Source organism: Rousettus aegyptiacus, unplaced genomic scaffold (genome assembly GCF_014176215.1).
Source record: "Rousettus aegyptiacus isolate mRouAeg1 unplaced genomic scaffold, mRouAeg1.p scaffold_m13_p_9, whole genome shotgun sequence".
NCBI classification, from domain to species: domain Eukaryota; kingdom Metazoa; phylum Chordata; class Mammalia; order Chiroptera; family Pteropodidae; genus Rousettus; species Rousettus aegyptiacus.
In genome coordinates, this window is record NW_023416312.1 from 73,104,912 (window position 1) to 73,128,240 (window position 23,329).

The window sequence follows — 23,329 nt, forward strand, 5'->3', positions numbered from 1 at the left end:
CTGAAGTTGGAGGGGCCTCTGCTCTCCTTGTGCCCCACCTCAAGTGCTTCTGTCCCAGTGTGGTTTAGCAGAGAAGCAGATGAAGAAAGGGAGTAAGAGTCAGGACTGATTTCTTAAGGCTCCAGAAAGGAATCTTTAGCAAAATCAATGAATTAAAGGAAGTGGATGGAACTCTGGAGGTTCTGCCTCTGACAAAAGATTTCTTTTCTGGGAAATTGCTTTCACTTGGTTTGGGAATGTGGACAAGGTGTTCTTGAGAGGAGCAATGGTGGTGGAAAAGTGTTCCTAGCTGTGGACCCTTCCCCAAATCTTACGTGTAGTTCATGAGATGAATAATAATATTAGCCAGTATTTATTGAGCATTTCCTATGTACCAGAAACTATGCTAGAGCTCTCTGTGGAAGATATAATTTAATCCCCACAACATCCCTATGGGGGTAAGTACTGCTATTTTATCCCTGTGTTACAGATGAGATGGACAAGGAAGCTGAGACTTGGTGATTTTCCCAATGTCACACAGCTAGTAATTGTTAGAAGAGCATTCAAACCCAATTTCATCTGCTTCCAGAATCTGCCTTCCTAGCTGCTCCATCCTTCTGTCCAGGGAGGACATGCCAGGAGTCTCAGCACTCACTGCTAGGGTTGGGTGGAGAGTAGCAACGGAACCATCCAGTTCTGCGGTGGATGGACAAGGGAGGTTATAAGAACCTTGACTTTGAGAACAGAAAATGCAAAAGCCAGCAGGGGCAGATGTGGGGTCCAGCAGTGAATGGATACTTTATTCCCATTTGCCCATTTTCCAGGTGACCTGAGAGGCTCTGGTATCATCATTTGGGTTGACCTCTCTTTCCAGCCACTCTTATAGATCATCTAGTGTCATTTCCACACCTACCTAACTGGACGGGGAAAGGCATTATGCTAAGCCCTGGAAATCCAAAGAGGCATAAGCCACAGTCTCAGTCCTTCTGGACCTTACAATCCTGCATGTGTTATTCAATGCAATATAAATGCCAGAAAATACAAGCAAGCATATGCCTATAATGAGTGTTTTGGAGTTTTGAAGCTGGGGCAAGACTTTACAGGCAAATTTCCGCTGAGTGTGATGAGGCCATGGCAGCCATTGAAGGGCCCTCAGCAGTGCTTATTTATTGGATTGTTCCATTTTCAGAGCTAAAGATTTGACAGAGATGATCCAGGTTCACTTGGCATTAATTAGCTACCTTAGACACTTATAGACCTCAGATTCTTCCCCCACCCTCTTCTTGACCCATTTAGACCTTTCTAAGGATAACCCAAAGTGGAACTGACTTTCATTCATGTGAAATGATTATTGTCACTGAAAATTGATCCCAACTGTTGTTTTACAAAGCCATTAGGCAAGCCTAGAATTAGATCTTAGGTAGTAAAGGGAAGAAGTAAAGTGCTGCTGTTGTTTCTGCCTCCCTTCCCCTTCCACTGTGTTCTGCCCTTTTATGCTTTTACCTTAGGATGCTATGTAACTGCTACTGAAGAGCATCTTCTCTTTTTGGGAGAATTCCAGGGAGACTGCTTCAGAAGTGGGTTGGACCATGCAGGAGGTCTTCTGAGAGCCAATTTTGGCCCCTGTGGACAAGGCGCATTTGAAAGCTGGCATTTATGGTTCTGGGCACTATGAGTGCTTCCTGCCTCATTCCTTTACCAACTTAGACCTGGGAAATGGGTTTCTCAGAGCTGGAAGGAAAGATAAGGATCTGTCTGAGGACTTTGGGCCTAAACCCTAGGCCTCTCACAGGACCCTGGAATGGATAAGTGTCTTATTTAATTCTGTCTAGTGTGATGAGTATCTACTGGACATCTGTTATGTGCCCTCCAGAAGCTGGTCATCTGGTCAATGAGAAAGACATTTGTGATACAATTCGAGGCTAACACAAGATTGTGTAGTGTAAGGTGCTATATTATGGTGTAGTAGAGAACATGAAAGGACAGGCGAGATACAGAGGCTGAGGTAGTAGGGGAAGGCAGCACTAACGCTGAGCCTTGAAGGCTAAGCAGGATTTGGCTATGCAGCAAGTGCTGGCATTTTAAGGAATGTCATGAAGGAACTGCTGGGGTCCAGCAAGGGAACAAATCAAACTGGAGAAAGTTTGGTTAGAGTTTCTGTCAGATCCTCTTGATCAATTAATACCCTGACTATGTATCCTGAGCAAGGGGGTGGAGCACCCTTCAGTAGATCTCCAAATACGATGGGGCCACATGGTGGCCTTGAATATGCTTAAGAAGCCAGTGGCCTATCCTACTGTGTTCAACGTTACATGCAATATATACATATGTGTAATCTCTGCTGGCACAGAATGTGGGTAGCTCATGGTATAGCCTGCACTAGAACACACATCTTTGACTCCCAGTCCCTTCTAGATCTCACTCAACCAGCTTATCCAATTGCAAGGGAACCAGCCATACACTGAAACCTGCCTGCCCCTGTGCTAGTACTTGAAGTTACTTGACGTCCTCTGGAAAACAAAGGTCAGAACTGGGGAAGGAAAGCTGGGAAAAGAGGGAAGGAGATTGGCTTCTGCTTTTTCTAGCACTTCACTGAGGAAGGGATTAAAGATCCAGGGATGATGTTTGGGGGAGGAGGGAGAAAAATGGGCAGTCAGGAGAAAGAAATACTGAGGAACCTAGAAGACAATTATGGACTTCTACCCACTGGAGTGTTATGGACATGACTCCAGGTCTCCCAGCTGATATTTGTCCCTTGTCCTCCTCATCTCTTTCCTCATAGATAGGTTTTTAAATCCTACTGTGATATTTCTATAGAATAGTAGCACCAGAATAGGAGTTCTTAACTTTGGCTAGAGTGACAGAGGCATCTCTGGCGCCTTTTCAGAATGCAGATTCCTGAGCCACACTCCAGACGTGGGGAGCCAGGTGTGGGAACTCAGAACCTGGAGTTTGCATAAGCTCCCAGGTGATTGTATACACCCTGAAGTGAGGCCTCTTATCATACTCTGTCAGGGTTTGTCTGGTCTAAGGCTTCCTCCTTGGAGTTTCGCCCTGAAAGCTCTGCCCTCTGCCCCTTCCTACTCCTCCCCATGCAACTGAGCAACTGTAGAAACTTAAGTAGTGAAGTCTTCTGTTTTATGTCACAGCCTCTCCTTAGTTTATTTTCACCATCAGTCCCAGGGGATTCTCAGGAACATTCTATTGATATCGTGAAGCTGTTGGCACCTCACATTAGATTAAAGGAACATGTAAAGTCAATGGCTATTTAAGGCACCAGCCATAATCTATCTAATCTATCTATCAAAGTTGTCACAGGTAAAACTCAACCCACCCAGCTCATTCGTGACTTTGTGATGGTCGGTTTGGCTGTTTTGTGGGCAGACTCAGGGAGTGAGCCCTACCTCTTCTACTTCAGTTCCTGAGAAAGAAGAAATGGAGTTGTTAGTGGTTTTATTCTTTGCCAGAAGGTTATTTCTTAAAACTAGATTTTAGGCATGGTCCCAGAGTTTACAATTTGTTATATTCATTTTTCAGTTCTTGCTCAGATCCAGCTGAGAGAGAGATTTGACGGAACTAGAGAGGAATTGGCCCACTTCACCTGGAGCCATTCAGTGGGGTGGCTTTATCAGCTTAGGGTGAAAACTGGGAAGAGGGTCCCAACAGCCTCTCCTTTCCTACATTTTGTTTGTTTAAGCGGCTGGTCTTTGACCGCCAACTGAGTTTTTTGTGTAAAGACAAGTTCATTTGATCCCCAAGTGGAGGTAATTTCCTATTTCCTCACCATGTCTTACACATAAGTAGACTTCCAGTACATATTTGAGGCTGAAGAGAAAAGGAAGCAATTTTGGAAAGTGTTAAGTTCCTGGGAGGAACACAGGTATTTGTGTCTTTCTTTGAAAATAAGGGAACAGAACCACAGAGAGATGGACTCCAGGCTCTGGCTTTCCAGCAGACGGCAAGTGGGCAGCAGCGGGGGCTCAGAAGTTCAGACCTGAAGGCAGAGATTAGTGTTGACTATCTCCACACCTTGGGGCAGCACACCTCCATGTTTGCCCTGTGTTCTTCCCCTGTGTGTAAGCATCGGGTTTCTTGGATTCTCTGACAGGTGAAAAACTTAGATGTTCTCAGCTTCTTGCCCTGCTCAGGAGAAGGAATAAAATGCAGGTGTGCCCAACTCAAAAAAAGGGTGGGGGACACAGAACTCAGAGAACCCCTAGTGCCTTTTAATAATTGTTTGAGATGATGAGCCCATGACTGGAACAGCAACATTGAACTTAAGTGCCTGGAGTGACTTCTAATTGCAGCTTAATCCGACATGAAGAAAAAGAGCACCCCTGGCTTTCCAGTGAGAGCCAGATGGGGAACAGGGATGGGATTTCCACCCAAACTTTGCTTTGCAAAGCAGTGTACTCCTGCGTAGACAATGCTCAGGGCTCCTGGAAAGTTGAGGATGCAGCATTGTTATAGTGCTGGGGGGTGGGGAGGGGAAAACCCTGAACTCCCCAGGTTAGAGACTGAGAAAACCCACATCCTTTTTTTCCTCACCTCATTGTTTTCTCTCGACTGTATGTTCCCCACTTTTCATCTGTCTACCATTTTTTTGTAAGAGATGGAAGAGGAACAAGAACATGAACATTTTGACCTATAGACTATGGATTTAGAGTGGAGAGGGATTCTCCAGGTAAATCCAGACAAATCCTTGTCATTGGATTTACTTCTAGACCCATTTTCAAATTTCCCTCTCCTGGACAAAAATTCTTTAAAAGGCTAGAGACAGTATTGATTGTTTTGGGAAATGATTTTGTCTCTTTTTCAGACTTCTCCCCCAAAATCTAGTAAAAGGAATAATTCGTCCCTAGTTTGTTTGACCAGTATACCACATAGCTTTGGAGCATGAGGTAACTCTGCAGGCCTATGGACACACCTGTATCAAAGCTTTACCGAAAGTCCTTTAGAAGGTTGGCTGTGAGGCTTGCAGGTGACCCGAATGGCAATAAGGGTAAGAGGCAGCACTGAGTGACATGTTTACCGCCCTGCATACTTTGGTTTCCCTAACGTGGCAACCGGGGAATGATCTGGATAGGAGAGGGAACTGGTGCTACACCTTACATTTATCCTTTTCACCACTACCCAAGGAATCTCTCTGCTACACACCTTTTTGTCCCTGCCTAGGGAAGTCCCCTAACTCCACCCAAGCTGGGTATGCCTTTCTTGCTGAAGCATTGTGGACAGAAGTGGGAAATACACCTTATGACTGTCCCCCACGCCATTAAGCTATGTGTCCACTAAATGATCAGGGCTGTACAGTTCTCTCTCTATCCCCTGTAGTGGATTCTGATGTTTGGCTCTTTCTTCCTCCAGGAAAATCTGGAGCTCCCACATTGTTCTAGACAAGAAGAAGAAACAGCCAGGGGGAACTGCAGCAGCCCGGTGAACCCAGCAAAAGTAAAGGGGGATGGGCATCAAGGCAACATCAAAGATAAGAAAGGAGAAGAGGAGAAGGGGGATGCTGCCTCCATCAAGACTGGAAAATGCCAGGAAAAGAAAAGGAAACATTGTCAAGTTGAACCCCAAAACCAAGAGGTGTCTAATAAAGCCTCTAAGCCAGGTACCAACTCTACCCAGGGAGAAAGGGGCTTAGAGGAGATGTCTTGGCTCCCCATATATGCAAGTTACTTGCCCTCCATATGAGGGCTCCTCAGGCTCTGGATGTGTGTCCCAGCTCTGGTATTTAGCTGTGCCACCTCAGAGTGACTGCTGTGAGAGCATGCACAGTTCCCAGTGTACTGCCAGTGCTCAATAACAATTATGGAAAGCCAAGGCATAAGGTAAAACACAGTGTCAGTCTCAAGGAATGACATCAGATGCCCTTGATGGTATCACTTCCTGTCAGACCAACTTCCAGGAATGGAAGACCAGGGCCTTGTAATTAGGCCACACTCTGCTCATTCCTAGTTGTGTTCCTGTAGGTAGGATCTGAGAAGCAGCAGCTGCAGCTTGATATCTTTACAAGAATGGTAGGCAGTGCCAAGACGCAGTATCAGCTCTGAGGGCCTGGCTCAGTCCATGGAGTTGCTGCTACTGCGTGAGGTGCCTGTTGCATTTAAAGGAAGTCCCCAGGGCTCCTGGATATTCCTTGACTTGCACTTCTCTTTCTATGGGGCTGCTGGACAGCTTGAGGGCCTACTTCAGGGTACCCCATCCTCATTGGGTCAGGTGACCACTAAATTAACTCTCTGGGAAGGGGTAAGAGTGGTAAACTGAAAAAGTAATTGAGTTCTTTTTTGCCTCAGAAGTATTGTCTGTGGAACCAAGGTTGGTCTAGCTCTGACTTAACTGCTTTCTAAATCACAGATCCTCCCGCTGATCTGGGGGCCAAAACTGCTCTCAGTGTTCCCCTCGCATCTTTTGACGCATCTGACCTTGAATGCTCCCTATGTATGAGGTATGTGATGTGTGCTGTCACTTACTGCCTGAAGGGGTCTTCCTCTCTGGTGTGTAAATCTTTCTGCTGGTGATTTGCTGCTTGGTTGGTTAGCATGTAAAAGCATGTTTCTAATGAAATGCAAGTCGTTTTGATTGTCACATGAGCTAACTTGTGTCCCCTGTTTATAGATTGCATTCCCTGTACTCCTACCTTGGAAATATCTAGAGAGTGGGAAGGAAACAATCTACTTAGAGGTCACAATCTGATGGTCCACAGGAATAATGTCTTGTAATTGGCCTTCATCGGATTTTTGTTGTTGTTAAATGTGAATGTCTTGAGATGGGACATGCATTCTCCAGTTCGTCATGGTCCTTGTCTTCCTCCCCACTGCTTTACACTAGCCTGTGTCACACATTTGCATTACTTCCCTTGCCCTTGTAGGTACATATAGGTTTATGTTCCTGAAACTATTTTAACCACTGGATCAAGATCTCAAAGCTCAAGGACTAACATTAATACAATAGGCCTATTATTTGGAAGCCAAATAGAGGGCCTGAGTAGTTTTGTTTTGTGCCACGAACAGAATTAGTATTGGACCTTTAATACCTGGCCAAGTATCTCTCCTTTATCCAGTGCCACATATTCTTTATTTTCTCAAAATGCTGGAGAGGAAAATTATCCACGAATTATCCCCACTGTCACATACATGAAAAAGGAAGCTGCTACAATCATGGCCTGTGTAAAAAAAAATTACTTTCATTTGTTTTATGTCACAGCTCTGACTTTATGGCTAAGAGGAGGAGCTCCAAATGGCCTGGGTTTGAACCTGGGCTCTGCCACTTACTGGCTGTTTGACCTGGAGCAAGTGACTTTCTCTGCCATTGTTTTCTCATCAGTAAAATAGAGAACAGTGGTCTTTACCCTATGGGGTGCTTATAATTAATGAAGAAAATTTACGTACAACTCTTAGAATCATGCCTGATGTATAGTAAATACTCAATACATATTAACTGTTTTTTTTTCTTCTAGACCAGAGGTTCTATGGACTTGAGGTCCATGGACTCCTGAGGAGGTTCTGTACATAGTTTCTAATAGATCTATGAATTCCCTGTTGTATAGGAAAGTGTGTGTGTGTGTGTGTGTGTGTGTGTGTGTGTGTGTGTCCAGGACAAGTCTGCAGCTTTCAGTAGATTCTCAAATGTGTCTTTTTTTCCAAAAGAGTATTAAAAGGAGGCTGAGATATTTCCACAAAAGTTGTTAAGATGGTTGACCCAAGAGAAGAGATGTCCAGAAAAATCTTTTGATCCACCACACAAAGGGATCCAGCCAGCAGAGGCTCTTCAGATGTTTTCCATATCAAGCACATATGCCTTCCATATCAATCACATGCATTTATATTCAGAATGACTTTTCTTGTCATCCAAATAAAAATGAGTACGGCAGACATTACCTGAACATGTAGTTTTTCCTTCTCTTAAAAAATTAGAGCTTTCGAATTTGCTCATAAACTTGGGCAGATCTGATAACAAACAGTTCAACAGAAGAAATGTAGAAGTACTTAAGGAAAGCTTCCCATGTACTGTTCGGAATTTGCTTCCTTTTGCCATCTCCCTCTCCTCCACAATAAAGTAAAAGGTGGGTCATGCCAGAGCCAAGCTATAAGATAGAGAAACTGCTTCTCAGCAGAGGAATGGGCTTCCACAGGTAACACCATGGTGTCTCTAAGCCTGTGATATGAGCTGTGGTCTTTCAGAGGTCAGACTTTGAGAAACTTGATTTAGCTTACTCAGAAAGCTCAGCTCCTTAGTCTACTTATCATTCCTCTGGATATCTAGGGGATGCAAAATCAAACGCACAGACTCATCCTGTTTGTGTTTTCCCTGAGGACTAAGAATCCTGAGGTTGAAGTTCTTTTGTTTCCTTTCCTCTGCTTTCTCCCTTTCATCTTATTTGTCCCTGTTCTCAACAGGGAGCTTCAGAGAAAGGTTAGAAATTTGGTCCAAGAAGTAAACACCAAAAGAATAAGACCCCTCTTAGTTTGCTTTCTCTGACTTTAAAAGCCATTATTTCCCTTATCCTGCCCCTCTGTTCTAAGTGAGACTTCAAAACAAAAAGTCATCTTTGCCTGGAGTAGCTGTCATATAGGCCCAAAAGTTATAGGGACACTCTAACTGCTTTATGGCGAAAAGAAACTTGCCAAGTCCAGAGGGCATTTCTGATCTCAAGTCTCTTAAAACTGTAGCTCTTGGTCAGAAACGTGTAGTTTCCTTTCCAACAAGGTTTGTCTCTAAGTCAAAAATCACATGTTGACAGGGGCTATTTCATATACATACTTTAGCTTGAATTATTGCAGAAAAGTTCCTGTTTTTACTTATCTTTAGTGTTTTTCTTTTTTTATTGTTGTTATTATTATTAGGTTCTGTTATGACGCTCATGTGTCTTTCAGGGAGAGGGTATAAGGACAGAGATATTTTAAAACAATCTGGAAGTCGTAAACTAGACATTTGTACTTCCCATGCAAGTTTCTGGAACAAACTCCATTCCTGTGGTGCTGCATTGGTAGAATACAAGTTAGAATGTGAATTTATCTATTCTGATTCTAGGGAGAAAATCAGGAACAGCTTATAAATTCCACAATGAAAAGGTGGCAAGAGTGAATGGAACAATAATTGGTGGGTGCATTCATGAGGAGCTTTCCAGTCTCCAAGTCTCCCTTGCTAGATTGGGAGAACTCTGCTGAGGGAGGTTTCTTCCTAATTCCAACACCTCAGAATTGTGCCCCTCAATCTTTAGTGAATGGAAATCCTCCTTTGAGATTTACCTGATATGGATATCCTAGCCATTGGAGGCCACCTCTGAGACTACTGTAGAGCAGCACCTTTTTAAGGATATTTTTACATGTGGAGCAAGAATGTTTGATATTTGAACCAGTTACCTAATGGCCCAGTGACCTCTTTGTCAATTGAAACAAAAATCTTTGTATTTAACTTAGGTGTAGCTACCCAACTCCCTGGGTATTTGAGAGTCAGTCTATTCCATTCTATTCTAGTCTAGTCTAGTCTAGTCTAGTTTCCTTCCGTCTCTCTATCTCCCCCGTCTTCCCTCTCTCCTTCTCATTCCCTCTTTGCTCTCATTTGATAGTGGCAAAAGAACACAACTCAATACAAGGATATAACTGGTGGGAAAAGATAGCTATTTTCAGACAAGCCAAACATTGTATCCAGGCTGCTATTTAACCAAAAATGTTTGTTATTACTATCATTTAATCCCCCACTGTGACAATGTAAAATACTTTCTTGTGAAAAACTCTTGCCCTATAAATGCCTCCCTGAAGTGTTTTCTGAAGTTATTACCTACAGTGATAAATAAAAATGGAGAGGAATTAGAGTATACATCTATTTCTTGCTGTATGTACACTGAGTTCTCTCTCTCTCTCTCACGCCTTCTCTCCCCCTACCCCTTGTTCTCTCTCACCCATGCATGAGTGGTAAAGGAAGGAGACAAAGAAGGGGGGAGAAAAATGTGTGTATGAATGTGTGCTTCTACACGTACATGGATCATGTCTTTTCTAGATATAGATGTACACACAGTACTGGCTGTGTCATAGAGTGCAGAAGGAAGATGGGCTTGGGAATCAGATGTGACCTCACATCCAAGCCCTGCTACTTAAGTAGTGTGTAACTTTAGATAAATCATTTAACCTGTCTGGATCTTAATTTCCTCAATAGTAAAATGGAGCTAATCATAATTACCACCTATCAATATATAAAATTAATTTATATGTAAGGCAGTATTACACACACCCAGAATAAGAAGAGAAATATATTCCATTTGTTCCTAGTCACTTTACTCAGTCAGCCTTTATAGAGTAGCATAGTAGCACTGAATATAGAATTGAATTGAGTATTTATTGAAAAGTGATATATTCTAAGGATTTGAACTTTAAATTTTCCAAAGCAATAATTATGCAGCATCTGTGCCAGCATACTTGTTCATGACCACTCAGATAGCGGCATTTTAATCATTGCTCTTGCAGAGTTGCTATATCCTTTAGTGTCTGCTCATTAAATGCCAATATTTATTGCAATTAATTAACCAGCTATATCAGTGACTTTATGTGGAATACATTGTTAAATGAACTAGTTTTACAGAAAAAAGGTTTTACAGATACAGATTTATCAAGCATCATCATCTTTAACATCATCAAATAGTGTATAAAAAGTGTTTCAGATTCATAGGACACAGATTACTGAGGAAGAGAGATATTCTAGTTGGTTGCTCTAGTAGTTAGATCATAGAGCCATGGTTCCCAAATCAACCTGCAAATCACACTTTTGAAAAGCATTTTAAATTGTGAAATATACACAGTGGAAAAGTACATAAAATATAAATGTATTCTCTTAATGAAACACTGTAAAGAAGATACTCATACACCCCTCTCAGTTCAAGAAATAAAAGTGCCAGGACCTCAGAAGCTGCCCATGTCACTTTCGAATCATGACTACCTTACCCTCCTCCTGAAACCACTATCTTGTCTTTTATCTCTTCTTCTTAAAATTAAATTTATTGGGGTGACATTGATTAATAAGATTAAGTTTTAAGTGTACAATTCTATAATATATCATCTGTATATTTCATTGTGTGCTCACCACCCAGTCTAGTCTCCTTCTATCACCATATATTTGACCTCCTTTACCCTCTTCATTCCCCTTTCTCTTTTTTAAAATAGTTTTACCACCCATGTATGCATCTCTAAACAGTGAATTTAGTTTTGCCTATTTAAAAAAAAAACTTTATATAAATTAAATTGTTCATTTACCTCCATTCTTAGTTTCTTTTCCACAGTATTAAGATTTATCCATGTTATTATACTTAGGTAATTTTTGTTCATTTTCATTAGTGTATAGTGTCCCATTGTATGAATCTACCACAATTTACTTATCAGTTCCATTGTAGATAAATATTTGGGTTGTTTCTAGTTTTGAGCTATTATGGACAACATTGCTATGATCAGGTTTTTTTTAATTTAATTTTTTAAAATTTTAGATTAGTTTCAGATATACAATACAATGGCTAAACATTTATATAATTTATGAAGTGATCCTCCCGATTACTCTAGCACCCATTTGGCACTACGCACAGCCACTACAATATTATTGACTATACTCCCTATGCTGTACTCTACATCCCTGTGACTGTTTTGTAACTACTAATTTGTGCTTCTTCATCCTTCCACCTTTTTTATCCAGTCCCACAAACCCCCTCTCCTCTGGCAATCACCACTTTGTTCTCTGTATCTGTGAGCCTGTTTCATGTAGTTTATTCACTTTATTTCTTCCTTATATTAGGGGTCCCCAACCCCCAGACTGTGGAACAGTATTGGTTCATTGCCTGTTAGGAACTGGGCCGCGCAGCAGGAGGTGAGTGGTGGGCGCCGGAGCGACACTTCATCTGTAATTGCAGCCGCTCCCCAGCGCTAACATCACCACCTCAGCTCTACCTCAGATCATCAGGCATTATATTCTCATAGGAGCACCAGTCCCTGGTGGCCAAAAGCTTGGGAACCACTGTTAGATTCCACATATAAGTGAAATTGTATGGTACTAATCTTTCTCTACCTGACTTATTTCACTCAGCACAATACCATTTGTCCATCCATGTCCTTGCAAATGGTAAGATTTCATTTTTTTATGGATGAATAATATATATATATATGTGTATGTATACACACACACACACACACACACACACACACACACACACACACATGCACACTAGCTCTTTATCCAGTTGGTTGCTTAGGTCGCTTCCATATCTTGGCTATTATGAATAGTGCTGCGGTGCATAAATGTTTACAAACTAGTGTTTTGGTTTTCATTTGGGGAATTTCCAAACTGTTTTCCATAGTGGCTGTACCAGTTTACAATCCCACCAATAGTGTGTGAGGGTTCCCTTTTCTCCACATCCTCGTCAACACTTGTTGTTTTTTGGTTTATTGATGATAGCCAGTCAGACAGGTGTGAAGTGATATCTCACTGTGGTTTTAGATGATTAGTGATCTTGAGTACCTTTTTATATTTATTTGTATTTCCTCTTGAGAAATACCTATTCAGGTCTTCTGCTCATTTTTTAATTGGATTGTTTATTTTTTGTTGTTGGGTTGTATGAATTCTTTATTATAACCAGTTTTATGTAGGCTGGTGCATATAAGTCTGCTCATTTTTGATTGGGTTATCTCTTCCTGACTTGAAGGAATTTTATGTATTTGTTAGTCACGTGTGCGACAAACATCCTCTTCTACTCTGTGGCTTGCCTTTTTGCTCTCTTAATGACACCTTTGATAAACTTAAAAATTCTTAATTTTAATGAAGTAAAAATTACCAGTCTTTTCATTTATAGTTAGTGTTTCTTTTGTGTGTCTTGTAAGAAAAATTTTTAACCTTGAGGTCATAAATAGATTCTATTTTCTAAAGCTTTACTGTTTGATTTTCATACTTATTTTTACCACCCACATGGAACTGACTTTTGTGTATGGTGTGAGAGATAATTTAACTATTTTCACCTATGGAAAGCTATCCTAAATAACATTTATTGTGAATGCTGTTTATGTACTGAATATCCCCCTTCTGTTTTGAAGTGCTACATTTATCATAAATCAAGAATCTGTGTCTGGGTCTATTTCTGGGTTTTTTATTCTGCTCCACAGATCTATATGTCCTTGTGCTAGTCCTACACTCTTTTAATCACTACAGCTTTATAATAAGTTCTGACGTAGAGAAAGTCCTTCCATATTGTTGCTCTTCAGAAGTGTCTCAGCTCTTCCTGGCCCTCTGCCTTGCCTTATAAAGTGTAGAAATCAACTCGTCAAGTTCCACGAAAACAAACAAGTGAAATAAGCTGTTGGGATTTGTACTAGTGCTTATTTAGGTCTTCTTTACTTTCTTTCAAAGACATGTTTATGTTTTTTTTTTCCCTTTAGAAGTCTCTTAGAAATTTGTTTAGATTTGTTCTTGGGTACTTGATTTTTAAAAGTGATTGCAAAGGTAATCTTTAAAAAAATGTATTTTCTCATGTTCGTTGCTGATAAATAGAGTAAAATTGTGCGGGGTATATTTATTTAGCATCCTGGCTAATTGTATCAATTCTTACTTTGTGGCCAATTTAATAACTAAAATTTATTAATTCTGTTAAATTAACTACTTTCAAAATAGGATTATAACATTCACAAAGTAGAAACAAAAGTGACTATATGAAAAGTCTCTCTCCTACTCCAGACTTTCATTGGCTTGTTAAAAATATCAAATCTCTGCTGCTCCTCTTGACCTGCTGAATTGCAAACTTCATCCAGCGGAGCTTTGCCATGTCTGTGTTTTTAAAGCTCCACGGGTGACTCTGACAATTAGATTTGGAGACCAATACAGAAGATTCACCTATATAGAGATTAGTAGGTTTGCGTAATATAGTGATTTTTAACTCTGGTTGCACATTAAAACCACCTGCGGAGCTTTAAACAAACCCTGATTCCTGGCCCTTACCCTGGACCAACAGACCTGAATCTCTGCAGGTGTGGTCCAGGCATGTGTAGTTTTTAAAAGTCCTCCAGGTGATGAAGGGTATGGGGAAGAATAGAAGGGAGGCTTTACAAAGGGGCATGAAAAGATGTTTGGGGATGATGAGTATGTTTAGGATCTTAATTGTGAAGATAGTTTCATAGGAGTATACATATGTTAAAACTTATCAAATTGCATACTTTAAGTATGTGTAGTTTATTGTGCATCAATTACACATCAATAAAGCTGTTTAAAGAAAAAGCTCCCCAGGTGATTCTCACACACAGCAATAGTTGAGCATCATTGTTCTAATAGAAAGAGCACATGACTGAAACTGAAAGTTGGATAGCCTTTCATCTGCCAACACTTGGCTGCGTACACGTAGATAAGCCACTTCATTCCCTGTGAAACTCATTTTCATTCTGGTTGGTGGGTTCAGTTTTTTTCCCAAGTACTTTTCAGCTCTGATATTTAGATTCTTCTGCTCAGTCTGGCAATGTGTGCCAGACTGCTGGTGTCCTCCTGGTCACACAAGGGAGCTGTGCAACTGGTGGCTTCTCCTGTCAACTAACATTTTCACGGGATCAAAATAGGCTAGTTAGCCATATTCCCTTTCTTTCTGTCCTCTTGGTGAGTGTGAGCCCCCTTCTGAACCATCATCTTCAGCTACCCCCACCTAGTGTTCATACTGTGGGTGAGCCTTCCTTTAAGTAAATCCACGAATCTCTGAATGTACAGAGCAGCTTTTAAAAAGATCCCCAGATTGCTTTGAAAATATCTAGCTCCTGCAAAGCAATTAAAATAGGATCTCACTGCAGTATGTGTATACATACACACATATGTGTGTACATATGTATGTATCAGTAAGCATATTAATATTAATGTACCATGCCTAGGAAAATGATCCATTCATATAAAAGGCAATTAAATGTTTGTTACAGGTGCAATTTCAAGATCCTTCTGGTAGTAAACATTGCTTAGGTGAAAAATGGATTCAAGGTTAACAAAGAAGCCAAGAGTTCTTCCATTGTAATATGATATAAAGTACTTGAATGAGTAAACTTGTGTATGTGTGTGTGTGTGTGTGTGTTTATGTGCATTTACATATACTCAGGTGAACAGGTTGGCTAAATATTTTAGAATGGCATCTATTCAGACACTCTGTGCATTCATCTCTAGACAGACTGACTAGAACTAATATTAAAAAATAACCATGTCCTAAATTTTAATAAATACATTATTTTAAAATCCAACTCAGAAATATAGAGCAAATGTTTTTCCTACATGCAACAACTGCAGGGATTTTTAAAACAGAATCCCCTCCCCCCCCGCCCGATACACACAGAATTTTCCAAATAACATTATAAAACCTTAACATAGAGTAGCTCTTTTACTTTTGGTGTTATTGCAGTTTTCTTCCATTTTGATTCTTAAATTTCAGATTATTTTATGAGCCAGTCACAACACCTTGTGGGCATACATTTTGCTTAAAATGCCTTGAAAGATGCCTGGATCACAACGCGAAGTGTCCACTGTGCAAAGATGGCCTTTCACAGGTAAAAACATGTTTCTTTGTTGTGTTAGCTTATTTGAAAGTAGGTACTAAGACACTGTCCTATTAGATCCCAAGCGACTGCACTGTGCTAGCGCAAAATACCCCCTCAGACCATCTATCTTTTTCTCCTGTCTTATGGCCACCCCTCCACTCCCCACGAAGTCCTTCAGGAAAATGAGGCAACATCTAGCTTTAAATGAACAGTTGGTAGTGAAATTAATTTGTGTTGGAAACAAAAGTATTAAATTGATAATAAACATGGATTCTGGCTGTAATCCCATCATGGCACCCGATCCATCCCCTGTAATCTGGCTGAATCTTGTATCCTCTCTCAACTTGGACTAGATGAGCTCTGATGTCCCCTTTTCATCAATGTTTATTCTGTGGTTTGAAGAGATCACTCCCAGTGCTCCAGATAAACCTCACCAACCTTCGTGTGGTCCTTGTCACACTCCTCAGGAGCCTCTGGCTACTTGAAAATCTTTGAGGCTTCCGGGTTCTTTAAAATGAATCACACAAATTGCCACCTTAGTTTTTCAAATGGACCAGATGAAATTTTCTTTAGCACAAGAAGACTTACAAATCCGTCTTATCTTCCCTCCCTCATGGACTGTGTGCCACACTATACGATCAGTATTAATGTTGCTTGACCCTGTCATCCCCAAGGAGAGATTGGAGACACAAGACTATCTCTAGGTGAATGAAGGTCCAGAGAAATCACATGTTGAGCTTTCCCAACACTCTGACATTTATTCTAAAGGAATGGAGTGAAATAATCATCAAAGATAACCCTGAGAGTATGTATTAGATTGTGGGGAGGGTCAGTATCATACCTCATCTAGGTAAATGGGTGAGATTTGCTGGCCTGATTGTAGGTGAGAAGAAGTCCATGTCCTTATACTTAAATAATACATTTGTGTTGTCATAACACTACAACATTCAGATAAGCAGAAAGAAGAAAAATCTACCCATATGCCCATCACCTGGAGAAAATCACCGTTAACAGTTTAGTGTGCCTTTTCTGGGTTTTTGTTTTAGCATCAGCAGAAGAGTCATCTTCTTATTTGATTGGCCACCTCCTGAGCCATTGCTTTTCCCCAAGATTCAGACTGGACAAACGGTTGGTTCTCCTGCAGCTAGGAGATGGCAGTGGCCAATAAGGCATCCTAGAGCCAGATTCTGTGGGGTCCTGAAGTCAGAGGCTAGAAACAGTCTTATCTATCTATTTGTACTGTACTGGAAAAGGAAAAATTGTCTGAAACCCACAGTTTTATACTCAGGAGCTCCCCCTGCTGAGCCTATGTAGATTTTCATTCCCATTGTCTGGTCCACAAAGTTAAATGTCCCCTACTTACACAGATCCCTGGATATGCATTGGGTAGCGGTGTTTGGGAGAAGAGTAATAGTGACCGGTAAATCTGAGTTTGGTTCTGAAATCATGGTTTATAACATAATTTCAGTGACACCTAGATGATACATTTTAAAAATCGAATAGACAAAATCACCAGTATTTACCTGTGTGTGTTTTTTAAATTAAAGATAGAGAAGAAGTACATATTTAGAATTGCAATATACAGAAGCCAAGCATTAGGATGGGATGGGATGGAGCAGGGTAGGAAAGGATCAACGACTGAAAATTACTTTTTAGTTCCCTGAACCTTTCGACCACAGACATTCAGCATATCCCAGATGCAGACCATTCCGGTGAACTTATAAACAAAATAATCAGAAAAAGGAAAGGGAAGGATTTTACCTCTTTTTTGATAATAACGTGGGATCAATTTCAGTGTTTTAGGACAGTGATGAGATTTTTAAAACATCAATGCAGGTCTTTTTCCCTCTGTTAAAATATTTTTCCTAATTATAAGAGTAATAAGTTGCAAGTGTTTTTATTTTAAAGTCTGACATCCAGAGACTACATGCATTATGAGAGTATCAACTGCTAATATGTGGGTCCAAATTACTCCAGTATGTGGGCCATTTGACTATTCTACTGATTGCATTAGAAGTGCTTTGTGTTTTTCTGATGACTGTGTAATATCTAATTACCTCATTCCCCATATAGTGCTTGGCATCAAGAAAGTACAGCAAAAACATCATAATGGAAGAGCTAATAGCTAAATTTCTTCCAGAAGAACTCAAGGAAAGAAAGAAACTTTATGAAGAGGAAATGGAAGAACTTTCCAAGTATGTATATGCATATTTCTAGTTTCGGTTTCACTCATATTAGCTCATAGAGATGAATGTGCACATTTCTTCTTAACTACTCATTCAGTGATTTCATGTTGGTAGCTTGAAATTGGCCATGGTGAGAGTGTTTGCACTATAGAAATTGGCAAATACTATAAACCAGAAAGCCAGCTGTTCAACATTTACCAGCACACCACTGAAGCCAAACCACTGACTAAGTCACATCTTGGCACTAGGAACTGGGTGTCACTAGCAAGAGTAAATTGGAGTAACTTGATTAAGGGAAACTTATGAAGTATCCAGAAGACTGTTTTCAAATATATAAGGAAGTGCTATGAGATTAAGAACTTTGTTGTCAGCCAGACCTGGGCTTAATGACCCAGTGTTGTCACAAAGTTAGTATACTCTATGACCCTAGGAGAGTCACTTCACCTCTCTGGGCCTTAGTTTCTTCATCAGTACCTTTAATAATAATAGTTTCTACTTCATAGACTTCTTATTAAGATCAAATGAGCTAGTGCATAGTAAGCACTTAATACATGGTAACAATAAACATGCTGCTCGTTATATGCTTCCTCCACCATGCATAGGTATTGTGAGAGGTGAAGGGTAGGGATGGGGATGGAAGTTGGGCCCCATGCTCTCAGCCTGCCTGGAAGAACAGTTCACTTAGTGGACAAAGCAGGAAGCAATCACCAATTTCTGCCTCTCATACTGCTGCCCTCCTGTCTCTCCAACCCCATTGGAATCCTCACAGTATTCTGAAGTCAAAGTTCCTGATGGCAAAAGCTATTCTGGTTTTATGCCCACCCTGTAGAGAACCATTTCTAAACTGTCATCAATTTGTCTGAATCGTCTCTCACTTTGAACAACATGTTTTCCTGGGAAGCTAGAAATGAAATCTATTTTTTTCTCATTGATTTATATTTGATATGCTCAGGGCACATTTATCTTTATTTTTGATTCCTAAGTTGGCCTTGAGTCTCTGAGCCTCCTCTCAAATATCATTTAATGTCTTATTAAAGAACTCTGGAATATACTGGAGGGATTTCTATTTAAAGGAATCCTAAACTTAATCCTTTTGAGATTTAGGCAAATAGTCTTATATTCATTGGTCGATTTAGATTCAACTGTTCTCGTATTGGATTTACTAGACAAATAAGAAAACAGGGATCCAGGAGGAGCTGGCCCAGTGGGTGGTTCTCCCTCAGGCTGTGTGTCTGAATCCTCACAGGTGCTTGTTGAAGGGCAGACTCCTGGGTCCCAATTCCAGAGCCAATGCACCAGTGTCTCTGGGATGCTACAGCCCAGTTGTCTGGATTTAAAGGCTTCTGGTGATTCCGATGCACAGATGTATTTGAGCATCGCAGGGCTAGATTAATCTTTCCTCTCCATTGCTCCCTCCTCTTCCTAATCAGGCCTGCCATGCAGATCTCCTAGTGGATTTGCAAATTTTAGATACTCACAGTGACTCTGCAGAGAATTTCCCACCATCCCTTGGGAGAGCTGGGTCCACTTATACTACCAGTACCATTCTCCATACTGATAGCAAGACACCTGGAAAGATTGTTTGGGTAGAGAGCATGAAAAAGTGAAAAAATATGAAGTATCACTGTCACCCACCATGTTGACATACTAGAGAACCTCTTTAGCCAACTTAGATTATGCAGAATGTCAGTTTTCACCTCTAAGCCCTTACGCTAACCAGATAATGGGACTCAGCACACAACATCAGTTGCATTTCAGCATTTTTTTATCAGCTGTCAAAAGCCGATGTCTCCTTGCCTTCCTACAGGGGAAGCACATGGTGACATCTGACCAGACTTTCTGTGTTATGCAACATTACATTGAGATCCATGTCATTTGCTCTTCCTGACAGTTTGAATAAGAACGTGCCTATTTTCGTGTGTACTATGGCCTATCCCACTGTTCCTTGTCCCCTGCACATCTTTGAGCCTTGTTACCGTTTGATGATTCGTAGATGCATCGAGACAGGCACAAGACAGTTTGGCATGTGCCTTGGAGATCCTGTCAAAGGGTAAGTGAGTAGCTATGTGAGTCAAGGGAAGTTGGGTGGAGAGGGTTTTTGTTTTATCTTGGGGGGGTACCAGGAGATAGGGAGGCACAGCTCATGATACTTAGCCAGCTTACTACCATGAGCATTTGTAAGAATCAGGGTCCCTCTGGTCCTTAGTTTGTCATGTGAGTGGCTGCCTATTTAAATTAATCTTTTGGGTTAAATCTTTTGCTAAACAGGTGGTATATACTATAAAACTTGTTTTATAAGAGTGCGGGCCCTGGAGTCAAACTGCCTGAGTTCATATTCTAGCTCCAGCCTCGGAGAAAGTTTGACTTTGGGCAAGTTACTTAACCTTTCTGTCTCGGTTTCCTTATCTGTAAAGTGGGTACAGTAAGAATGCCTACCTTATTGGGTTTGTTGGGAGGATTGGTGAGTTAACACACACAAAGCACTGAGCACAGTACCTAGCACATAATATTGCTAAATAAATGGTAGCAGTTGTACTAATACATTAAGATTATTTTTTTTCACATAGGCACTGCCTATTGTGTAGTTGTAGCTATAGACCCTGGGTCAGGCAAATAGGCAGAAGTCTCTCGAGACACAGCATGAGGCTACAGAAGTGTCTGGGGGCAAGTCAAGGGAAACAACTCATTAAGAATTTACTTTCTTGACTCCATTTCTAACAAACAGGTTTGCAGAATATGGCTGCATCCTAGAGATCAGAAATGTTCAATTCTTTGCTGATGGCCGCTCAGTGGTCGACAGCATAGGCAAGAGACGCTTCAAGGTCCTCCATCAAGGCCAGAGGGATGGTTACAACACAGCTGATATTGAATACATTGAAGACCAAAAGGTGAGGGTGGCCAGTACCAAGAATCCCAAAGACAGGCTATCCCTGTGGCTTGTCAGATGTAGATGGTTGCAAAAGGATTTCTCAGCACTATTGGGGCCTTGGGAATTCTCATCAAATTGATGCAGCAACATTGAATGCTACCTCATTGCTACTGGATTGCAGAATGACAATAAGCATTCCCATTGTCCTGGCTCTCCCTGTTTAGTTGTTGAGTTATAGTCATGCATAAGAAGTGCCAGGCCAGACCAACTCTTGAATGCCCATTCAGTTAGGAGTTAGGTGTCTGCCAGGGGTACCCAGGGATAGATCTGGAGTGGGGTCTACACATGTCTATTGTATTTATCAATTTATTTAGATTTTAAAACTTTCGAGATAATTGTAGATCCACATATGAATTTGTATTTTTAAATGGGCAACCTGGCTAAAAGCCCGTCCCAATAATCCATCTTCCCACGAGGAAGAAAGATAACATGTCCAGTTAATCCTTGGTTTTCTGGACTAATGGACAGCAAAATAGGTAAATAATAATACTTATGTTTGCTACATAGTATATAATTAATAAGTATTTGATCAACAAAAAATGTATTCAACTTGGAAGATAGAGTTACACACTGAGGCACAGACACATTTGTGTCTCTCTTCCCAGTGAGCAATGAGAAAGTAGATATAAATAATGAAAAGGAGAGAGATATTAACCAGCATAATCTAGTTTAACAGCATGCCTACACTCAGGCCAGTTTTCATTTCTGGTTTTCTATACGCCTTACTGTTTCAGCTAATTTACCCTGCTGAATCTTTCTCCTCCCTCCACTCTCAGCAGTATTTATGCACAGCCCATCTATCTGGCTGAGGAGCCTTTCACATACCGCACAAGAGAAAGCCGGGTGGGTGAGCCTTCCCATAGGGAGACAGGATGGATGCTCACAGAGAGTCAGGTGCCAACGATGACTCTAGAAGTGATGGAGAAGGTACAGATGCTTCACTTCCACTTTGATACTTTTAGGTTCAAGGAGAAGATTGTGCTGAGCTCATGGGATTACATAACTGTGTCTATGAGCAAGCATCATCATGGTTCCATTCACTCAAATCATCTTTGAAGAATCGGATACTCAGTCACTTTGGTCCAATGCCAGAGAAAGATGTGGATCCTCAGGTATATAAAAAATGTCTCTTCGTCACTGGTTGCCCCCAGCAGATGAGTGGGCCTAGGGTTTGTGATTAGAAGGTGCATGGTTGCCATCTAGCAAATCAAGTGCAGAGAGCAAGATGGATCTAATCTGGTATTGTTTGGCTGGGCAGTGGACATCAAAGGTAAGACCAAAAGGATCTCAGGTCAGAATTGGGGAAATTAAAGTATAGCAGTAGGAACTTGGATCCAAGACAAGTTTTGAGAGATAAGTCAGGTGAGAGATGGAAATGCAAACACCATCAACTGGAGGACCTTCCATGGGAGTTCATAGTCACACCATGGTAATGTGTGCAGTGACAAGATTTACACAAAGACCAGGCCTAAGAGAAGGGTATTGTGGGAGCTGAGACCAAAGGCTGCCACTTCCAGGAGGCTTCATAAGCCTCTCCCTCATTGCTGCAGAAGTTAGAAGATAGGGCCAGCTACCTTAAAGGATTCCAACTGCATGATCACAGACATTTTTCACACCTGAGTCTTTCCATGCTTAGCCCTGCAGGTCTAGATCCCTGCCATTGTCCTCATCAGGGGTGAGTAGGTCCTGAGAAAACTGACCCAGTAGTTAAATTTACCATTTGGTTGAGTTATACTAGAAAGCTGTTCATTGGGTTCTATTGGGTCAGTCTATCTCCTGGGGAGACAGGTTCCTTTGAGAGATCAAACTCCAGGAAAGCGAAGATAATCAAGTTTCACCAAGCTTTGCTTGCCTGCCAGTTATAAATCAGAAAACACACTCTTTCTAGGACAAAGATGGAGCTATCTTAGTCAAATATTTCCCTACCATCACCTTTCCCACATTCTGAGCTGGCTCTCCTACATTGTCACTCCATAACTTCCTAAATCCTTTACTTACACTCATTCCTGACTCTGTCACAATAGTAAAATAGAATATATATATTCTGATTTCCCTGCCGAAAGACTGATCCTGCTTACCTCTCTAGCTGTGCGACCTTGGGTAAGTCCCTTCCCCTTTCTCTACTTTTTTCCTATCTCTGAAATGAGGCAGGTAGATAAGGTATACTCTGAAGTCTCATATTCCTCTTGCACTCTGAGGCTGTAAACCATCAGTCTGCTCCCTACTGGGCTGAAATGTCTTGCTTTCTCCAGACCACAAAGGTACTTCCTTTACCCCATGGAAAAGCATCATGAATGTTGAAAAGAGAAATGTCAGTTAGTGCTTCCCAATAACCCAGCTCCTGGCTCTGGGCTATGGTGATTCAGGACTACAACAGAGCTCTGAGCAAGCTCATGATCAAGCTTCATATTCCCCCTCACCTTCTGGAAAGCATTCTACCCTAGTCAGGCAGAAGACAGCGATCAACAACGATAACAGCCTCTTCCATAAGAGAAAACACAGATGCCACAGAATGATTCATAAGGCTCAGTGACAAAAAGCTGAAGTCTTGGGTTTCATTTTCTTTCTTATCATGTTGCTTTGTCAGCAGCAGCAAAACAAACAAGAAAACAAACAAACAAAAAAATCCTCAAATTCTACCCAGTTTGTCCAGTCAATGCTGCAGCCCCAGTGATACCAGTAATAAGAATTCTCTAAGCCTCAGGAGG

The 23,329-nt window shown here is 41.1% G+C and overlaps 1 protein-coding gene across 4 annotated transcripts in view; it reads left to right on the top strand.

Annotated features, from left to right (window-relative positions):
• LONRF3 (LON peptidase N-terminal domain and ring finger 3) overlaps nucleotides 1–23,329 on the top strand; it is a 129,156-nt gene that overhangs the window by 98,857 nt on the left and 6,970 nt on the right. For all 4 annotated transcript variants that reach the window (XM_036226856.1, XM_036226855.1, XM_016124442.2 and 1 more), the window contains 7 exons: nucleotides 5,344–5,590; nucleotides 6,337–6,427; nucleotides 15,401–15,515; nucleotides 17,580–17,701; nucleotides 19,584–19,742; nucleotides 20,418–20,580; nucleotides 21,584–21,733. In XM_036226856.1, coding sequence (XP_036082749.1) covers nucleotides 5,344–5,590; nucleotides 6,337–6,427; nucleotides 15,401–15,515; nucleotides 17,580–17,701; nucleotides 19,584–19,742; nucleotides 20,418–20,580; nucleotides 21,584–21,733 — 1,047 coding nt within the window. The remainder of the gene's footprint in view (nucleotides 1–5,343; nucleotides 5,591–6,336; nucleotides 6,428–15,400; nucleotides 15,516–17,579; nucleotides 17,702–19,583; nucleotides 19,743–20,417; nucleotides 20,581–21,583; nucleotides 21,734–23,329) is intronic.